We start from the raw sequence: 20149 nt of genomic DNA, 5'->3' as shown, positions 1-20149 counted from the left end.
TCCTACATAGCCTACAATGTCATTATCAACCCCAAGAAATGAGACATTGGTTTAATAATATTTAATATACTGCCTGTATTAGTTTCCCTCAAGTTTTTCCACAGATGTTCTTTATAATTAAGTTTTCCCCTAATCCAGAATTCAGTGAAGGAGTGCACATTGCATTTGGTTGTGAATATTCTTTAGTCTGTGGTAATCCGGAACAATCCTCTACCTTTTGTTTTGTTTGATTGTTTGTTTTTACTTTCATAACGTTGACACTTACAAAGAGCCCAAGAATTCTTGTAAAATGTCCCATAATTAGTCTCTGATTATTTCTTCATGCTTTGATTCAGGTTAAAATTTATTGGATAAGAATTGTACTTACCTAACATTCCATCCTCCGTTCTCTCTTGAACTCACTCCAGTCTGGCTTTTGTGCCAACTGCTCTACGAAAAAACTGCATTGTAAACGCAGGCAGTGACCTCCATGTTGCATACTTGTGCAAGTCTAGTGATCAGTCCTCAGTTTTCATCTTACTGGAGGTATTAGAAGCTCTGACAAATTGATCACATACATGTTTTGCAGCATTTTCCTTATTTGCCTTTTAGGACCCCTCACTTCTGGCTTTTACATCTTACTTCACTAGTCATGCCTTCTCTGGCTCAATTGTTCCTCCAAATTTTCACTAATTTTTAATCATTGGAATGCTTCAGGATTCAGTTCTTAGCTAAGACTCCAGAGGAGTGTCGTGCACATTGCAAACTTAAGATGTCCAAACTCAAACTTTGATTTTTCTCCAAAAACTATTGCTTTCCTAGTATTCCCCCTTCGGTAAAATGGCAACTCCACCCCTCCGGTTGCTGAGACCAAATACTTTAAAGGCATCCTTCACTTTTCCTGGCATTCAAATCCAATCAGCAAGTCCTGCTGACCGACTTCAGTATATGTATCCAGATTCTAACTCCTTACTTCCTTCATTGCCACCATCTCAGCACAAGGCACCATCAAATCTCACCTGGATTCTTGCAGTCTACTGCTTGTAGAAACTTCCCTGCTTTACCCTTACTTCCATTTAGTTTTCTTTCCTCTACACAGCAGTCATTGTGATCTAGATAAATGTATCAGGTCATGTCACTTCTCTGGTCAAAGCCATGTACTGACTTCTCTTCTTATCCAGAGTAAAATCCAAAATTCTTGGCCTGCAAGACCCTACATAATCCAGCTCTGTTACCTCTTAGACCTTAATTCCTAAAACTCTCCTCCTTACTCACTCCTTTCCAGGTACACTGGCCTCCTAACAGTTTCTCAGATTTACCAAGGATATTCCTACCTCAGGGCCTGTGGTATTTCCTTTCCCTTCTTTCTCAGGAAGCTGCTGGATGATGTCCTCCACCAAAACAAGGGAGTAAACCAAGGACCAGGAAGATGTGAGATATAGGAAATTGGGGCTGCTACCCTGGAGATAGGTGAAGAGAGATTCTAAGATGGCAGCTTTGTACCAAGAAGGAGAGAGTGATTCTGTTTAGAGCAGATTGGAAGGGTCTGGGGAGAAACCTTTATATCATTTTCCAGTTTGCTGTGTCTGAATGTATTGAGAGAAGATTTAGACTCTTGGTGGAGTAGAGTTGTATAATGACAAGAACATGGAAAACTATACCAAAAAAAACCAAACCACTCCAGGGAAAACAAAAGATTTTCAGGAAAGAAAAAATAACAAGAGTTTACTACATGGCTTGATTCATAATAAGGAAAACATTAAATATTTATCTACCCATTACTATAATATAACAATATGGAGTAGGTAAGTCTGTGAGAGAAAGTGTGTGTGGTGTATGTTTGTAGGGTTTGTGTGGAAGAGGAGCAAAGGACTCAATCCTCATCTTCTAAAACTGAAAAATTAAGAAATAGCAAACATAAACATAATGTTTAGGGATACAGAGGGAAAAAAAAAAACAGACAAAAGAAATCTAAGTGCTCCAGAAGAAAGTAGAATAGGACAAGAAGGTTAGGGCTTTCAGTGGGGAGGGGGGAGGTAATTAGATTTTACTTACTTATTTTTTTTTTCAGAGGCAGTACTGGGGATTGAACCCAGGACCTCGTGCATGCTAGGCATGCACTCTACCACTTGAGCTATACCCTTCCCCAAGAAGGGTAGGGCTTTCTTAACACACCTTAAAGAACTCTTTGACTCCTTAAACCATATGCATGTGTAAAAGACGACATTTATAATCCAAGCATTAGTTAAGAATAGCATCTAGGTTAAGGTGGTAACAGTGGAAATGGAGTGTGATGAATTTGAAATCTTCTTGATGGACGATAGTAAAAAGGGGATGGAAAAGAAGTCAGAGAGAAATGACTCTAAGATATCCGGTTGGGAAGAATGGTAGTACCATTAACAGAAATAAGGAAGTAGAGATGGAGAGTTAATTTGGCGACAGTTATTAAAGTGTATAACTGAAGTCGTAAACTTGGAAGCATTTCATATAGAAGTGAGAAGAAAAACATTAAGTGCTGTACTCTGTACTTGGTGAGCTTATCCCAAAACTAGTCTCGGACTCAGGCAGACAATGGCTCCACTGGGATCCTTGAAGCCACTCTGTGAGACATTGGCCAAAAAATTACACCTTCCTAATTCCCTTTTTTTGTTCCCTGGTAGGTTAAAAAAAAAAAAAGCCTGAAACAGGATAACCTTAAAACTGTTGCTTGCTCTCCCAATGTGATTTTCAACTAACTTCTTCACATGATTCTACTCTGCATCTTGCACTGCTGGTCCAGAGTCAGACTCAAAAACCATATAAGACACTTACTGCTGTGTGCTGGGCACTATGCTAGACACATTCCCTCACTTAATCCTTACAGCAGCCCTATCACTTAGAGTGGTAGATATTATTGTTCCTGTTCTATAGATAACGAAGCTGAGGCTTGAGACGTGAAATGACAAGTCAAAGGTCTTACAGCTGATAGTGGCAAAGCTTTGGCTAGAATACAGTCAGATTATTCACCTCCAAACCTCATGTTTTTTCTGCTCTACCAGGCTACCTTCCAGATTTAGATATATGGGGCATCAAAAAAAAAAAAAATCTAGACTTGCCAGGGGTAAGTTTTTATATGGGAAATGCCCTGTGTATTTATTTTTCAAGCTGCCTTTCACCTGGAAATGCCTTTTACTTTTAAGGCAGTGAGTTTCATGACTGTCTTTATAGCTGCACTTACAGTACTAGAACTGTCACAGAAACCTGAAAGCTAATTGATTTCACTGAAAATTTACAAAGAGGTGATTGAGTCCTTCTATATTGCTGTATTGCTCCTGGAAGAATATTAGATACATAGAATAAATTTTAAGCTAGGAAATATTTTTCTTTAAAAGTATTCTTTTTTCCACTGTGAAACTTGAGGAAAAACATTCCTTTTGTTGCTAGCTTAGAGGTTTGACAAGTGCTTTATTGCTCTTTACATTGGCACCTACCTGGAAAATTGGAGATAGTGATCTATAAACAGAGTACCTTTTCCACTAGAGACTTAGTAAAAATCAGTGAAAACTGAAAGAGTAAAGCACTTAATAAAATATTATAAATCTGACAAGAGTCAATTTATGCAAATATTTCTCAATGAATACTTTGGTTTTGTTGTTCTATTTATAGAATGCTGTATCTAAATAAAAGACCCTGAAGTTTTTAGAATCAAAGAATTTTTAAATTTAAAGGTGACACAGTGTGAATCTCCTAAGCGATAAGCCTCAACTGGGACCAGATCTTGAGTCTCTGGACCCCACTCCCTCCTCCCCACCACCCCATCCAGTGCCCCTTACACTGTACAGCACTTTATATATATTCCAGACATCATTGCTGAACTATTAGTACTTTGTCCAGCATTTTCTGGAATATCAAAAGAGAATGAAAAGTCAGCATCCCATAGGGTAGTTTGTGAAATAGATATGAAATGAATGAATTTTAAGATCTCATATGATATATATTTCAACTTTTTAATTTTTGATAAAGTCATTCACTTATGTTATACCTTTATAAAACTCAATAGCATTTCCCTCATTCTTTAGAGTTCTTAGTTCTAAGCTCTAATGAAACAGTGATGTTTGCTTTAACTTGAAATAGAATAAGAAGAATAAAATTATACAAGGACCAAAGAATGTCTATTTGCTTTGCTTATGATAAGTGACTTCGGAAATGTGTCCTGTGCCTACAGTCAGATTCTTTTCTGAACTAGTGACTGTAGTTAAATAGGAGTTTTCTTAGTTTGATATCAAAGACTTTGAAAGTTTCAAGGTCTTGATTTCTTCCAAATTTGTCTTTTCATCCAAATGTTAATTTAATTTCCTCTGTTTTTTATTTCTTTTTAACAGATAGCAGAGTCCTATTTCGAGGAGGAGGACTGTATCCTTTTCTTAATTACAAGAAGAAATTCATAGAACTCTTTGAGAACTACTAATTTTTTTAAAAAAAAACCTGAGATTTACATACAATGCAGTGTATAATCTGTTGTTTTCACTGGTTTTTAATAGTTGTATCCACCCATGTAACCACCTCGGAAAGCAACATGTAGGGAATTTGGCACTCCAGAAAATTGTCTAGAACCACCCAATTTGACCCATGAACAAGCCCTAATTTTACCAAAATCTAAATATTTGTGTGTTTAGGAGGGGAGAAAAAACATGTTGCCAAAAAGTATAATTTAAAAATCCATTGTATTTTTTTTCTTTTGAACTAAACAGAAGTACAAGCCAAGTAATATTCATATGGTAGAGCCTGTCAAGCATATTATGCACAGCAAATCTCGGTACTGTCTTATTACAGCTGTGTATCTGCAAAGGGAAGAGTGAGTTCTTCACTAGCAATAAACAGAATGAATGTCATGTGAGGCTGCATGTTAGCTTTTGTATAGAAAAGATTTCTTCCCTTAGTTTTTTAATCTCTCTCTTTTAAAATTGTTTTTCTTTTTGGGGGATGACCCAATATAAACTCTCTAGAAAGAATGTATCCTTTGTATCTCTGTTTCCCCATTTCTGTGATTTCTTTTTCCTCCTGACCTTGCTGACTTTCACCACATCTCTGAGCAGACTGAAGAATAAGTAGTTATCATCCTGAACCCTATCAATCAATCTATGGTAGCAACTTGAGATAATGGCAGTTCATTACTAAGCAAGTAGGAAATCAAATTCTGATGGAAATGAAGCTAGAACTTTTTTTTTCCTAACCAGATGAGTGCAGATCAGCATCAGCATCTCTGGGAGCTTCTTATTTAGCGTTTTTTGTTTGTTTTTTGTTTTTTGTTTTTTAATTGGAGGTACTGGGGATTGAATCCAGGATCTCGTGCATGCTAAGCACACGCTCTCCACTGAGGAGGTATACCCTCCCCTCCCTGGAGCTTCTTAGAAATGCAAATTCATGGGCTTTAGAATGAGAGCTTCTCAGTATCAGACTCATCAGTCAGTATTTTAGCAAGATTTTCATATAATTTTTAGGTTCAGTAAAGTTTGAGAAACATTTATATACTTTTAAGTTAAGGGCAGAGGAAAATGGAATTGACTCTGCTTCTCCTTGGCCTATTTTATAATGCCTGGCATATCTTTAAGACTGCAAGTGAGAGAGAGAACTGAACCTCTGAGTGATCATGGGAAGGACAAAAAGCTAAACAGTGAGTACCTTCTTTCTAGGTCAAAATTTCAGAACATGGCCCAAAGGAAGGTAGACAGTTGGACAGTTTATCAGAACCTCATATGATGCTAAATGTGTGGTACAGATGGAGAAGGCAGAAGTTTATACGAAAATCTACCAAAAAAGTGGAATCACATAATTATGAAAATCACTGTGGCAAGTTAATGTTTTTTTTGAAGCATTCAGTGAGAAATAAGTTAAGGATCATGGGGAGTTGGAATCAGAAACAAACATTTGACTAGAGAGTAACATAGTTGCTTGACAGAAAGTAGTTTAAGGAGAGAAAAAAGGGGGGAGGAAATGCTTAGATTCCAGGATTCCATATGGGTCCTATTTCCAATTAAATTATGTTTAATTGACTCTGCTAGAGATATATTAGCAAGCAGGCATTCCTTCAGCATTAAGATACCTTTTTGTTTTTACTGTTTGCTGATAAAATAGAACCCAAGTACGTACTGCATGACATGCTACATTAAAATCTACCTACTTCAAAACCAAGAAACCTTTCTTATGCTTTGTTTAAATTAAAAAATATTTAGAGTCCTCTCATTTTTTGGTAAGCTTCAAATTTCTCAATTTATATAGTACATTCTTCATTAGTCTGGATTCCCATTTTCCTCAGATTTTCTACTCAGATGAGAAGGCAATGAAATTCATTCAGCTTGAACGACTGTATCATGAGCAACTGCTTGCAAATCTTTCTGCCATTCAAGAACAGTGGGGTGAGTACAGACTAACATTGGTTGTGGACTTGTCAATAATCTAACAAATTGCTAAATAGAAAGTTAACATATTTGACCTGGTTTTGTAAGTCAGGAAATGTTTCTACAGTCAAGTTAATGTTAAAAAGAAAGTAGCATTTTTACCATAAGTTTATGTCATTGTGAGAAAATTTTTCTCTTTGCATTTTGCTCGTCGTATCAGTGCCAGAGAAAGAACACTTGCAACTATTTGCATTGCTTCTGATCCCTTTGTGTGCCCTACTGGCTCATACAGTCTCTGGGATAATATTTACTTATACTGAAAAGTAATCACTTAGCTATTTCTAACTGTGTTAACCTTGGGGTTGAGAGATACATTTGCATGATTTTAGTCAATGGTACCAGTTAACTATTTTTTTCTCTCCTAAATATGTTTTGTAATAGCCAGTAACTGAAAAATATTTTAAATTTAGAAACAAAATGGAAAACTGTACAACCACATACAGTTACATCTTTGAGGAATTCAGACAAAGGATTTAATGGTGAAGATTTTGAACGGCTTGCTAAGTTTTGTACAACACATCAAGAGTAAGTACATCAGTGGGAGAATGTAGCTCAAGTGGTAGAGCACATGCTTAGCATGCACAAGGTCATGGGTTCAATCCCCAGTACCTCCTCTAAAAGTAAACAAATTGAATTACCTCCCCTCCCTCCAAAATAAATACATAAATAAAAATTTAAAAAAAGAGTAAGTACACCAGTATTCATTTACAATGAGTGGGAATAGAATGTTGAAGAAGCATTGTAGCATTGAATATTTGAAACACAAGATTCATTTCTTTATCTATTTTGTTAAAAGTTTCAACTGGAGAAATTGAAACTGATAAAATAATTAGGTTCCTTTCTCAGCTTTTATCTCCATTTCTTATTAACAGAAGACATACTTTACATGAATTCAAAGCACATTCTAATTAGAAATTTTTAAATATAACTTCTAATTTTGATAACTTTTTGGTTAAGAGATTAGGTGAATCAGATGGAAAATTTGTGTTAGTGTTTTTTATTATAATTGTTTTTCAGTGTATGTTTGTTAGTGTTTGTATATTGTAGTAAAATATGTTTTTAAGAGTAGTCTAATACTTCAAAGCAAATGCACTGTGGTTTTTAAACCAAAATACTGTAGAAGGAACACTACATTTATCAGATAATTTTAAAATGCTTGATTTTTATCAAAGAGTTGGATTTTTAAAACTAAATACAGTAAAAATAAAGCACTTAAATATTTATCTTTTTAATTCATTCTTTGAAGACTCAGAATTCTGAGGATGAGGGGACATGGTAGTGATTAAACTGGTGCAGATTTCTGGGATATACAGCATAAGTAGAGGCTGAAGGACTTTGTTCTGTTGATAAGTTTTTCTCCTTTTCCTTCAGAATCTCAAAGGGTAAACTAAAAACTATTTGTTAATAATGAATCAGACCCAAGTAGTAGTTGCTTAGTTCATGCAGCAGATAGACAGTTGCTTTTGGATCTGGTTATTCTGGAGACCAGCCTTTGAAGAATGATTCTAAATTCAGAAGTGATGCTCATTCAGCCCTAGTGGTGACAGTTTTGTGTTAGTCAGTTTGAACCTTTGAAACAGTATTTTTAGGGATTCTGCATTAAAACCTAATTTCTTAGCGTGTTAAAAGATTAACTTTCAACTTTGTAGAGTTTAATGTAATTTTTTATAATAGGTAAAGGGGATTATTTTCTGTCAAAGTGTTCAATATAGACATTTTTTTCTGCCCTTCCCATGGAACTAATAATTTTTTAATGTGTTACAAATGTTTTAATTATTTAAAAACAAATATTTATTGACATAATATGAGCATGCCTTTTTCTTTACTTTCCTTTTTTTCTCTTTTTAAATAAAAGGCAGCTTGCCAACATGTAATTTGAAAACTGGTCTTCAGTTGCTTTGCTTCATACCAGTAGAGAATTTCTGGCTAAAGAACAGTGGATAGTATAGTAAACAATACCAAAAATTTTTATGCTTTAAGTTTGATAATTCCCCCAAATTATACTTCTGAAATTATATGTATTTAATATAAAAACATTTTGAGTTATACATTAAATAAGTACACAAGTTTGATGAATTTTTACATGTACATGTATGTGTATGTAACTACCACTCTGACCAAGATACGGAACAGTCCAGCCCCTCAGAAAGCTCCCTCATTTGTGTACAAAATCAGTACCCAGCCCCCAAAGGAACTACTGTGTGAGTTCTTTAAGAATGTATTTGCCTTTCTGTAATTTCATACAAAATTGAATCACATAGAATGTCGATTTTTGTATCCAGCTTCTTTTGCCCATATTTATGTTTGTGTTACATGTTGTTACATGTATGGTAATTTGCTCTGTTTTAGTCCCATGTGGTTTCATTATATAACTCTGTAGCAATTTATTTACCCATTATATTGTTAATAGACATTTGAATTGTTTATGGATTTTGAATATTACGAATAAAATGGCTGTGAACATTTTTGTGTATGCTTTTTGGTGAATATATGCATTCTTTTATCTTGGGTATTCCATAAAATATAATATTTAAAATTTCTTTTTTTGTTATCTATTTCTATGGATAATGCCAATAAAATTATCTTCCACCATAACCTATTTTTAGAGTATAATGACATAAACTGAAAATTTAAAAATACAAATGTAAAATGCTCTTTAAATACATTTTTAGCAAAGGTTAACTTTTTTTTCCTGGATCTCAGCATTTGTAACTTCTTTGAGGGTTTTCAGTAGTTATTGGCCATCTCAGGAGATTAACACATGATATAGCTGCACTTTGAACTATGTGAACTAGTGGTAATGTTTCAGCAGTGGAAATGTTCTGTGCTAATATTAGAATCCAGAGAAGCTGTATTTTTTTTTAAACAGTCATTTCAGTGACATTTGCTTTGAAGCATATTGCTGCTGTAATTTTTTTTAATTCTTTTTTTCTCTCTTTTCCTACAGTCCCCTTTTATCCAAACATAAGGTAAGAGGTTGTTTTCTTGGAAAATATTTATAGGAAAAATGTTGTGTCATGTTTGTTGTATGGACTATTTTAGAAAACAGAAACCTCTTCAGATTATTTTCAGCTTTTGAATTTAATGCAACAATTTCCCCCAAAGTTTTTTTTTTTTTTTCTTTTTAAAAAACTTTTTAGGTAGCAGCTGTACAAAAGTCCCTGGGAAGGAAATGCTTTACACAGTTAATAGTGTCTGAAGAGCCAAAGGAAAGAGGAGCTACAGCCAAAGAGCCGGGTATGTTTTTAAAGAGGGATATAAGAATGCCTGCCTCTTAACAATATTTAACAAGTGTTAACATCTGAATTGCTGTGAAGGAATTTTTTTGCATATACCTCTCCTAGCAAAAATAGCAAAGTAAGAGTTTTTTGCATTGTGTAACTCTTTTTAGATATCTAGTAGTAGAAATTATATAACCTAAATTTTTATAAAAACAAAATTATTTCATGTTTTCAGTAGATGGTGGTTATACATATCTAACAGAATATGACAAGATTGTACAAATAAGCTCTGAAATAGAAATTGGTTTTAGTGTATTCAGCATCTTTTTCTGTTTAAAAACCAACAATTATTGTAAAGACTTTACCAGAAATTTGTTCTGAAAATCTAGTTATTATCAAGATAAACTCTGTATCTTAATAATTTATCTATAGTAATTTATTTTCTTTCTTTTTTGTTAATTAACATATAGTATACTTTAATTTGTATATATACATTTCTAAGGCATTTATGATATATCACTTTGTGTCTTATGTCAGAAGTTAAAGATTTTTAGAAACCTTTTTTCTTGTCGTAGTAATGTATGTTCATTATAAAAACATTAGAAAATAAAGTTCAATAAATATGTTTAAGGGTGTTTATCTGTCGTTGTGTGTGATTTTAGTACTAACTGATATTCCTGGGTTTATGTTCCTGGGCCTGAGAGCCCTGGTAGTAAACAGGCGGCATCAGGTGTTTTGACTGAATTGTCTGAAGAGATAAGATGCCTTCAATTTCACTTTGCTTTTTTTCTTTACAGTCTTTGTTTCTCCACAGGCCTCCTACCCACTCCCTAATCTTACTTTATTTCCTTGTATGAGGCAAATTTGAGTTGCTTTAGGTTAATCCTATTATACATTCTGTTTTTCCTGCCTCTTTTTTCCCGTTATTTTTATACTGGAAATCAGAGTGCAATGAACCTCATAAAAATCTTAAAAGAGGGAAAAAAATCACCAGATAGTCACGTAGTTTGGGCGTGGATATGTCTCTGTGATGTGCACATTGGAAAGAATGCTTTCACGAGCTGATTGTTGAGTCTGACACAACTAGCTTGGCACTACTTCTAGCTTGGCCTCTGCTGCGAGAGATACATGGCACAGATAGGGAAACTGAGATACCAGTTTAGGCCACTTGCTTGGTGCTTTGATTTAGAACTAGAACCTGGGTCTGTCTCTGGTTTCTTATTGAATTGCAGCACATACTTCTCCCAAGTAAGTTGTATGGATTGTCAATGACTTCACAATGCAGACATTTCACTAATAACCATTTTAAGGGGCGGGTGTGGACTAAATTCTGGAAAAAGAAATCTTGCTAAATCTGATAAAATAATATCTTTTGAGGAAAAATGTCAAATCTCTCAGAAATGTAAGAAAGTGGGAAAATATGGAAATACTACTTTAAATGATTTATATTAAATATATAGTTCTAGTGTTGTACATGTTCTACAGTGTAGATTTTCTCTTTTCTTTCTCTCTACATTTCTTGGTCTTAAGCTCCTAATGTGTAAATTGCTTTTTTGGGTGTGTAGCGGTTAAAGACATTGTTTCTGGAACCATACTTGTCTGGTTTAAATCCCGGCTCTACTACTTTAAGTTGTGTGACCTTAGGCAAGTTGCCTAACTTCTCTGTCCCTTCTTTTCCTCAGCTCCAAAAGGTGGACACTGATAGTTCTTACCTCATAGAATTCTTACGAGTATTAAATTAGTAATTTCATTAAAGTTTAGAACAGTACTCGGCACAAGGTAAGAACTCAGTATGTGCTCACTGCCGTCATTAGTCTCCACCACTTCCCTCATGTTATGCTACTCCTACTACTGATACTCCATTAACGTTGTCCATGTGTTATTTATCACTGCTTTTCTAATTAGTCTGCCATTATTAAAGTCTTCAAGTAATTTACATAGTATTTTCTATTTTCAAAATATGTTTTATGTATATTATTCATCTGTTTCTCTTACCCAATAAAGTAGGCTAAATCATTTTAAGAAACTCAAGGAAGGGAAGTGACATATTCAGGAACAGAACTAGTTAGAACTCAAAGCTAAACTGTAGTTTTCTGACCCTGAAGCCCATGCATTTTTATTAATTTATGTTTTAATTAATTTTTATTAAGTAATGTTTTACATGTAAAAATAATATGTTACATGCATACATTATAACAAATGATTTTTAAAAATGAAGACCTGTGAACCTTATACCCAATTAAGGACTGAATTATTGTCAGTTCTGTTACAACCACCTTTGTGCTCCTCTCTATCCCATCATCTGCTTTCATTCCACCCCTGAGGTAGCCGTTATCCTGAGTTTTATATTTATAATGTTCTTCCCATTTTTCATCAACTTCACAACTGTATATCATGAAAGTACAATTTCCATGCAGTAAAATGTACCCAATTTAAGTGTATATTTGATGAGTTTTGACAACTGTATACCTCCATGTAACTATTAATCTCAGTCAAGATATGGAGCATATTCATCACTCCAAAATCTTCCTCCCAGTCATCTTACACTCAGTCTCTCCCACCTCTGGTCCCAGGCAACCCAGTGCTTTTGTTATCATCAGTGGGTTTTCTGAGAGTCATCCATATAGTATATATCATGAGTCCATTCCTTTTTATTGCTGAGTAGTATTCCACTTTTTGACTATACCACAATTTGCTTATCAGTATGCCTGCTGATAGACATTTGGGTTGTTTCCAAGTTGGGGCTATCCTGAATAAAACAGCTAGGAAGTTTTTTTGTAGATACATATTTTCATTTCTCTTGAGTAAAGAATCACTGAGTCATAGGGAAGGTAAATGTTTAACTTTATAAGAAATTGTCAGTTTTCCAATGCAGTTACACCATTTTATACGTCATCAGCAATATATGAGAATTCCGTTCGCTCTACATCCTTGCTGACATTTAATGTTGTCAGTCTTTTTTATTTTAGTCATTTTAGTGGATATGAATGTCACTGTGGTTTTAACTTGCCTTTCGCTGATGACTGGGTGTGTACATTTTTAGTTTTAAATTAACCTCTATAGAAGCTGTACTGATTTATTAACAGTATTTCACGTAACACTGTTTCAAATGTAGTTTAAGTATTTTTCAAAATTTAAGTATAAATTTTTATAGTGCAGATTTCTTTTTCAAACCTGATACCACTCAAATGTTTGTACCTAATGATGATTAGTGAGATACTCAGAGGCATAAAAAATACATTAACTTATGAATGCTTTAGTCTCGTATCATGAATTACATGGGAAATTTTCCCCTGAAGAGAATTGATCGGGGAATGGGTGATGAGAGAGTAACTCAAGGGCATATGCATTTGCAGAGCATGTGTTGGAACTGCGGTTAAGTCTAACTTCTCATTTTAGAACTACCTCATTAATTTGGTATTTATTAAGTATCTTGATGCTCTCAGCTGTTATTTCCATTTTTATTTCATCAGAATAGTTTTTTTTTTCTTTTTTTCTTAAGTCAATGCAATAAGGATTAATAAACTTACCTCATTAGAGCTTTGGGTTCAGGAGAGCCAGTTAACAGAAATTCATGTTAATATTAACAGGAACATTGACAATAAGCTTTATACTATGGTACATACTTGTAGAAAATTCAGAAAATATTTTTGTTTAAACGTAATGGATCAAACATTTACCTCCACCTTTTCTTGGAACGCTATTAAAATGTCAGAAAGGGATCCTTAAAGGCAGAAAGCCAGAGGGGCAGAACTGGCAGGGAAACAGCAGCAGATGTGACATCCAGGAAATTTTGGAAGCTGGAAAGCAGATGGACAAGTGGCAACTGGCTTAACATACCAGAGGAAGCTGAAAACTAAGTGTCTACAGGGAGAGTGTTGATTTCTGCCTGGAAAGGTTTGGAATTTGGAAGTACCAAGGGTACCTCTTAATTTATGGGTTTAGGGTTGGGCTGAAAGACTATATATAAGGAGCATTTAAACCTTTATATTCCCTATCAAGCAGGAGGCCCTACTGGAAGCTGGACGCAATACAGCAGTGCCTTCAAAATTGTGAGAGAAAATGATTTCTAACCTAGAAAACCAAAGTTTTAGTCAAGGGAAGGAATAAAGACTTTCAGATGTGAACAGTCTTAAAATGTTTACCTTCCATGTACCTTTTCTTAGGAAATGTTCTACTAAGAGAGAATAAACAAAGAGGAAGGCCTGGGGTTCAGGGAAAACAACGTTTCCAAAACAGAGCTGAAAAGAATTCCTAAGATCACTGGAAAGGGAAATTCCAGGGCGATACCTGTGTAGCAGGCCTGGAGAGGAGCTCCAGGTCAGGGACTTAAGAAGGATATGTTTTAAAACTGATAGATTTTCTTTTGATATATGTGCCATAGTTGTACATCTGTCAGAGTTTGAAGATGCATAGGTAAAGAGTTTTTTTTTAATGGAGTAATGCAGTTATCAACACCAAGGAGAGCAAAGCATAAATGAGAAAGGAAAAGGTGTCATAGTACACAGTGTGGGTCAGTTGTGAGTAGTATTTACAAAGCCCTGGTAATCTAAACACCTCAATATTGATTTGCCCCGGAATTGTGTTGAATTGTAATGGGAGCTGGAGGAAGGGAAAGAAAACATCACTAGGGGAGAGGGGAAGAATTGAAAGAACTGAGAGAACTAATTCTCTTCTTCCATAGTAGCAAGTCAGTAGGTGATCTCTAAAACTGAAAAGTCAATAAATAACAATATAGGTCTTACCTAGGAATGGTAAATATGAGAGGAAACAGCTAAAAGAATTGAAAAGTGGCTGCCCCTAGAGAGCAGGAACAGACTGGGGAGGTTAAGGCAGAGGACTATTTTTCATTACCTGTGAAGACAGATTTTAGCTTTTCCTCCAAAGCATAATTTGAGACAACAAATTATAAAATAGCATATGTCATATTTGATTTGGAGACTGAATATGTATTAAAAATATAACTTAGATTTTATGTGGCATCAAACATAAACTACAGCCACTCTCCTGATCTAGTTTGGAACTCTTGCCCTTTGTATCTTAAATTACTACTATTTTTTTTTTCATATTTGTATTGTTTCTAATAGTGGAATGAAGCAACTGTTTTCAGGCTAGTATTTTATAATACATTGTACCAATGCATAGTCTTCATTACACGTCACTTAAATGGTATCTTGCTTTATTAGAAACATTACTTTAAACAATTGTATTTTGCCTAGTAACTGTAGTCAGTCACCTTACTTTCTACTCATATAATGGCATCTCAGGCTGATTTGCTAACTTTTCAGTTACTTAATAGCTATTAGTCTCATTTTGATTCTTTGTGATGTAGTCCCATTCGATTCCAAACTTTACCTTAACACTTACATCTCATTTTATTCAAAGCTCTTCTCTGTTCACCAGCTCTCTTCAGGGGCAAGGAGCATGGTCCGCTTGCTGTTGAAGTTAGATTAGTGCATATGACTGAATCCAGACTACAGGCACATGTGGTGGCTCTAGCAGGACCAGCTGAGGAGGGGCTTACTTCAAAGTCACTATCCTAAATATTTACAGTCCTTTAGGTAACTGATCCTTAGCTAGAGACAGCACATCCCATTCCTCTGATGTGGGGGCCTCTCTGCCCTGTGTTTATGCTGTTTATTCTCTGAATTCTGTAGATGTGTTTTGAGGGCCATCTTCTGATCCTTTGGGTACTGGGAACTTTTGGAAGACAGTGTGGTCCCTTTTCCATCTGGTTGTGGCCCTCTTTGCTCTGACCTCCATCTTAACAGAAGGGCACACCGGCAAGGTTGGTGTCTGAAGCAGACAACCTAATGGGGAGTAAAATGTCCATGTGTTTTCGTGTAGTCTTCAAACTGAGTGATTCTTTGGGGTGGGAAGAGAGAAGGAATGCTGTACTCTCCCAAAAATTGGCCTCTTTTTCCTTGTCATCTTCTTTTTTTTTTTTTAATGGAGGTACTTGGGATTAAACCCAGGACCTTGTCTAAGCATGTGCTCTACCACTGAACTATATATACCCTGCCCCTTTCTTGTCCTCTATCTGATTTTTGAGTCAAGGTGTTGGGGGGCGGGGGTAGTACAAACTCTAATAAACTCAGCAGTCCAGAGTTGATGTGGTCAGCCTTTGTCCCTGATTCTCAGAAATAGGAAGATGGCATTTACTGCCTTTTCTTTGATCTGGTATGTGCCTCCATTGCCAACTGGTAATTATTAAAGTGCCATAAATGAGAAACCAAGTAGAATTATGTTTCATCCTTGATTTTAACCTTTGGCCCATTATTTATATAAATTAAATAATATGACAAAAGGAAAAGTTAAAACTCCTGTGGAAGTTGTTAGGAATGCCTTATGGACCAAAAACTAAATCATGAGCAAGACTCTCTGTTATCTACCAGTTTATGCATTTAGTATATATTTTGTGAAGGTTTTTAATTCTTTAAAGTGAAAGAAAAACATTTTAAATTTAAAATATTTAAATCTTACTGCCTCCCTTTAAGAAGTTACAAGTAATTTTCAAACATATTAATTTAGAATGTTACTATTAAGGATATTATGCTTAAACAAATTTGAACAGAGCAGACTTCCTTAATTTAGTCTTAATAGGTTAGAACCAGTATTGTTTTTCTTACACTTTAAATTATGTTACTAAGGTTCATCATGTGAAAATATTTAATATATGCCATGTCTTAATTTGTTTGCACTTTAAAATATTTAAATATAAGTGGCCAATATAGTTCAGAAGAGTATTTTTTAAACCTTTGAAAAATGACTTTTTTAGTGATAATGAAGACTAATTACTTATTCATATTCTTGACATGTTTTTGAATAATCTCTGTTAATTTTTGTATGTAAAGGATTAATTACTGAATGTTTAGGATATTTCCTCTACCTAAAGATCCAACAGGTAGAATTTCTATTTGAGAAGTCCCACATATTCCTCATATGTCCTTTCTCTTCTTTCGTGTACAAAGTGCTGTTTTGAATCTTAAAACAGCTTGTTTTGCTTTGTCTTTAGAGAGTGAAACTTGTCTTGGCATGGAATCAGGAAAAGAAAGCCAACATAAAGAAGAGACCCGAGAGAGCAGTCCCTGCTGTAATCAGATGGCCAGACAGGCAGATCCCCCGAGCTTACCAGTAACTGCAGCAAAGGACCACACGGAGGAGCCGCTCTGCAGCGCTGAAGCCACACTGGAGCTCCACGCCCAGCCTTTGGAGTCAGCCGGGAGCAGGTCTGGGCCACACTCTTCCGGGAGTGCTTATGAGGATGACAGCCGCTTGCCGCTGGCTCAGACAGAGGCCTGCCAAGATGTGGCCGAAATAGAAAGCATTGCTGAAGACCCTAAGGTTTGCAGCGAGTCAGTGATAGAGCCACTGATTTTACCAGGCTCTGGCAATATACCTCCTGTGTTGATTTCTGAGGGTAAATATTCACAGACTCAAAGAAAGGAACTCCGATTGCTACTTCAGGATGCTTCTGAGGCGTTGCCCACAGACCAGCCTGAGGACAATGAATTAAATGAGCTGCAGCAACCTGATCTCACAGGCGGTGATGGAAAATCACCACAAGGGCAGACTGACTCAGAGGGCTCTGAGAGTGTACTTTGTGAAAATAATAAAGTATCTGACTTAGATACAGTGCTTCCAGAGGTGTATATGGCCCCAGAGGAACAGGGAGATAAGGACGACCAAGTCAGTAAAGAAACAGAAGACTATTTAAACAGCCTTTTAGAAGGATGCTTAAAAGATACTGAAGATTCTCTCCCATACGACGATAATCAAGAGGAAGATTCTGATCTCCTTCAAGATCTTTCTCCTGAAGAAGCATCCTATAGTCTACAGGAGAGTCTGTCTTCTGATGAAAGTTGTCTTTCTCTCGATGATCTTGCAAAAAGGATAGAGATTGCAGAGGTAAATTTGAGATTTAATATAAATACAATTAAAAGTAAAGTGAAATTTGAAAGCACATTTATGCTAAATATTGCCTTGTTTTTGTCAATTTTCCCTGGCCTCAAACATGAGGGGGGAGTTTAGTTAATGTAAACTTTTAGTCACTAATAGTTTTATTTATTTACATATATTAAATAAAATGACTTTTAATTGTGATGTTTATACCTCAGGAAGTTATATTGCATGCCTCCAGTACAGTAAGCATTATGTATACCATTTTTTATATTTTTGTGACTTTTATTTGGCAGCCCTGGAATTACAAACAAGACAAGATTAGATACATGCTTGTAAGGAAATCTCATTTTTCTTATACATCTAGAAGATAAAATACATTCTCACTGTTTCTTATTATTACCGTATTTTTTTAATTCTTTAAAATAGTATAACAGAATAAAGGAAATATTTTAAAATACAATAGAAGTAGGAGAGACTGAATGGATTTTTAAGCCATTAAGTTTATATGCTGTGATCCTTCTCTTTCTTACAGTATTAATTTATAAGCTCTAGGTTTGAACAAACAATAATTACTGCTTGACTAAGTCAAATATTACAAATAAGTCAAAGTTTTAAAGTTTCTCTAAGCAGTAATTAAGCTGTCAAAACCAGAAAAGGGGGGAGAGGAGAGTATCAAGATGACCATCCTCCTTTGTTTGCTAATTCAATTTTTTTTAAGTTAAGGAAAAAGAAACAAAAAGCCATTCCAGAACTATAGCCCCTCAGGAAGGCAGCCTGGCGTAGTGGAAAGAAGAGTCTGAACGTTATTTCAAATACCGACTCCACCAGTTACCAGCCTTATGGAGTTACTGTTTAACTCTCTAATTCTGCTGACTCTCTGAGGATTAGGATGCTAACTCCTTTTCCTCTTCATCTTATATTTTTTCTAAGTAAGCTTTTAATTTAACTTATATTCATTGTTTTATTCTGCATTATCACTGAGAAAAAATTAAGCAGAAAATGGAAAAGTAACAATGCCAACATAGACAACAGAACACATGAAAATGGAACCCCGTGAAAGCTTTCTAAGATAATTAACTGTTACATTACTAGCTTCCTTTATTGCCATTTATAGTCAATTCTCCATCAACTCTGATTTTTCTTAATTTTTTTCTTGACAAGATTAGATAAAATAGTCATTCTTTTGTCTATTTAACCAGGTCTTTTTATTACCTTTTACAGTCAATCCTCCATAAACCATAACTTTTCTTCTTAATTTTTTCTTAAAATTATTTAGTAGTGCTTAAGGAGTACAGAGTTTTCTGTTTGGGGTGATGAAAATTTTAGAAAAAGATATTGGTGATGGTTGTACAGCATTGTGAATGTAATTAATACCACTGAACTATACATCTAAAAATGGTTAAAATGGCAATGTTATGTTATACGTATATGTTATATATATATATGTTTTTTTTACCACAATTTTTAAAATAGTTTAAAAAAATTTAAAAAGCACTAACAGTACAGCACTGTACCCAGTGATTCCTTCTCTTGTTTAATTTCATCAGACCTTTGGTACAGGGAATTATCAAAACAGAAATCACAACCATATTTACATCTAGCTATAATATGAAAGATTACCATTATCTGACTGCTTCTTTTCAAGCTGAACCAAGCTGACCTTATGTATACTCTAGTTTTACCTTTTAGGTATAAACTGTGGAGACAGACCAGAGTGCTCCTGTTTGAGTCTCCCTGCCTACCCTAAAGAACATTTATGGTGGGGCAGTGCTGTTAAATTAACATTATATTACAATTAAATGGGATAGTCCTTTCTCAAGCTCATAATGGCAGTTTTTCCTCTAGATGACACCTAGCAGTTGAAACTATGTGTATATACATTTTAAAGCTGCCTTTCCTGTGAAGTTACTTTTTATACATGATGGTTCCCTTTCCTAAAAGTCTTTTGGTCTGTTAAATTATGCTGTTTTAAGAACCCCAAAAGTTCCGTATGACTAACAAAACTGATTGACTTTCCTATGCTGATGCGAAACAGATTGTTTCTGAATACTTTCTTCTCCATTCTGAAAAGTATACTTTAATAAAATCTGCCTAACTGTGTCAGGAAGTTTTTAAAATTTCAAAAATAAAAAGCACTAATGCTTACTATTTTCTTAATACCTTAAGAATGAAGTTTTGGGCTAAGTAAAATGTTCAGGGGTTTGCTTATAAGTGCAAACTTTTTTTTTAATCCAAACATTATTTCATGCTTTTAATGGAATTGTACGAAGGATATCTTCCATGTGTCAGGTGCTAAGGATACAGTGAGGCATCAAATGAAGTTCTTGGTGTTTTGGGGGTTCTCTGCTGCCACACTTGTCCATACTTTTGCTAACAGAGGATACAGAACATAATTTCTTAATAACTCAACAATAAGAATAATATTTTTTACACTCTCAGGAGCCGCTGAGGCTCGTGAGCCTGCTTTCCTCCACATCACTGTGCTATCCTACTGAGTCTTTCTCTCCCAAATCTGTCATTTCTTCCTGTCAGTGACTCTGCCCTTCACAGATTTCCTTACTGCTTGTCACTCTTTCTCCCACTGTGTTTATGGTAGAATGTAATGGTATG

At 35.1% G+C, this 20149-nt stretch overlaps 1 protein-coding gene across 2 annotated transcripts in view; it reads left to right on the top strand.

The window, feature by feature from the left end:
• Positions 1–20149, top strand: part of CNST (consortin, connexin sorting protein) — a 72987-nt gene that overhangs the window by 37025 nt on the left and 15813 nt on the right. The window contains exons 4-9 of one of the 2 annotated variants that reach the window (XM_074351715.1): positions 4341–4371; positions 6288–6374; positions 6827–6941; positions 9364–9385; positions 9557–9653; positions 16653–17545. In XM_074351715.1, the coding sequence (XP_074207816.1) occupies positions 4341–4371; positions 6288–6374; positions 6827–6941; positions 9364–9385; positions 9557–9653; positions 16653–17545 (1245 nt within the window). Of the gene's footprint in view, positions 1–4340; positions 4372–6274; positions 6375–6826; positions 6942–9363; positions 9386–9556; positions 9654–16652; positions 17546–20149 lie in introns of both variants that reach the window. The other variant, XM_074351716.1, reaches the window with a different exon arrangement.

Source organism: Camelus bactrianus, chromosome 23 (genome assembly GCF_048773025.1).
Source record: "Camelus bactrianus isolate YW-2024 breed Bactrian camel chromosome 23, ASM4877302v1, whole genome shotgun sequence".
Lineage (NCBI taxonomy): Eukaryota > Metazoa > Chordata > Mammalia > Artiodactyla > Camelidae > Camelus > Camelus bactrianus.
This window is presented reverse-complemented; position numbering and strand designations above follow the sequence as displayed.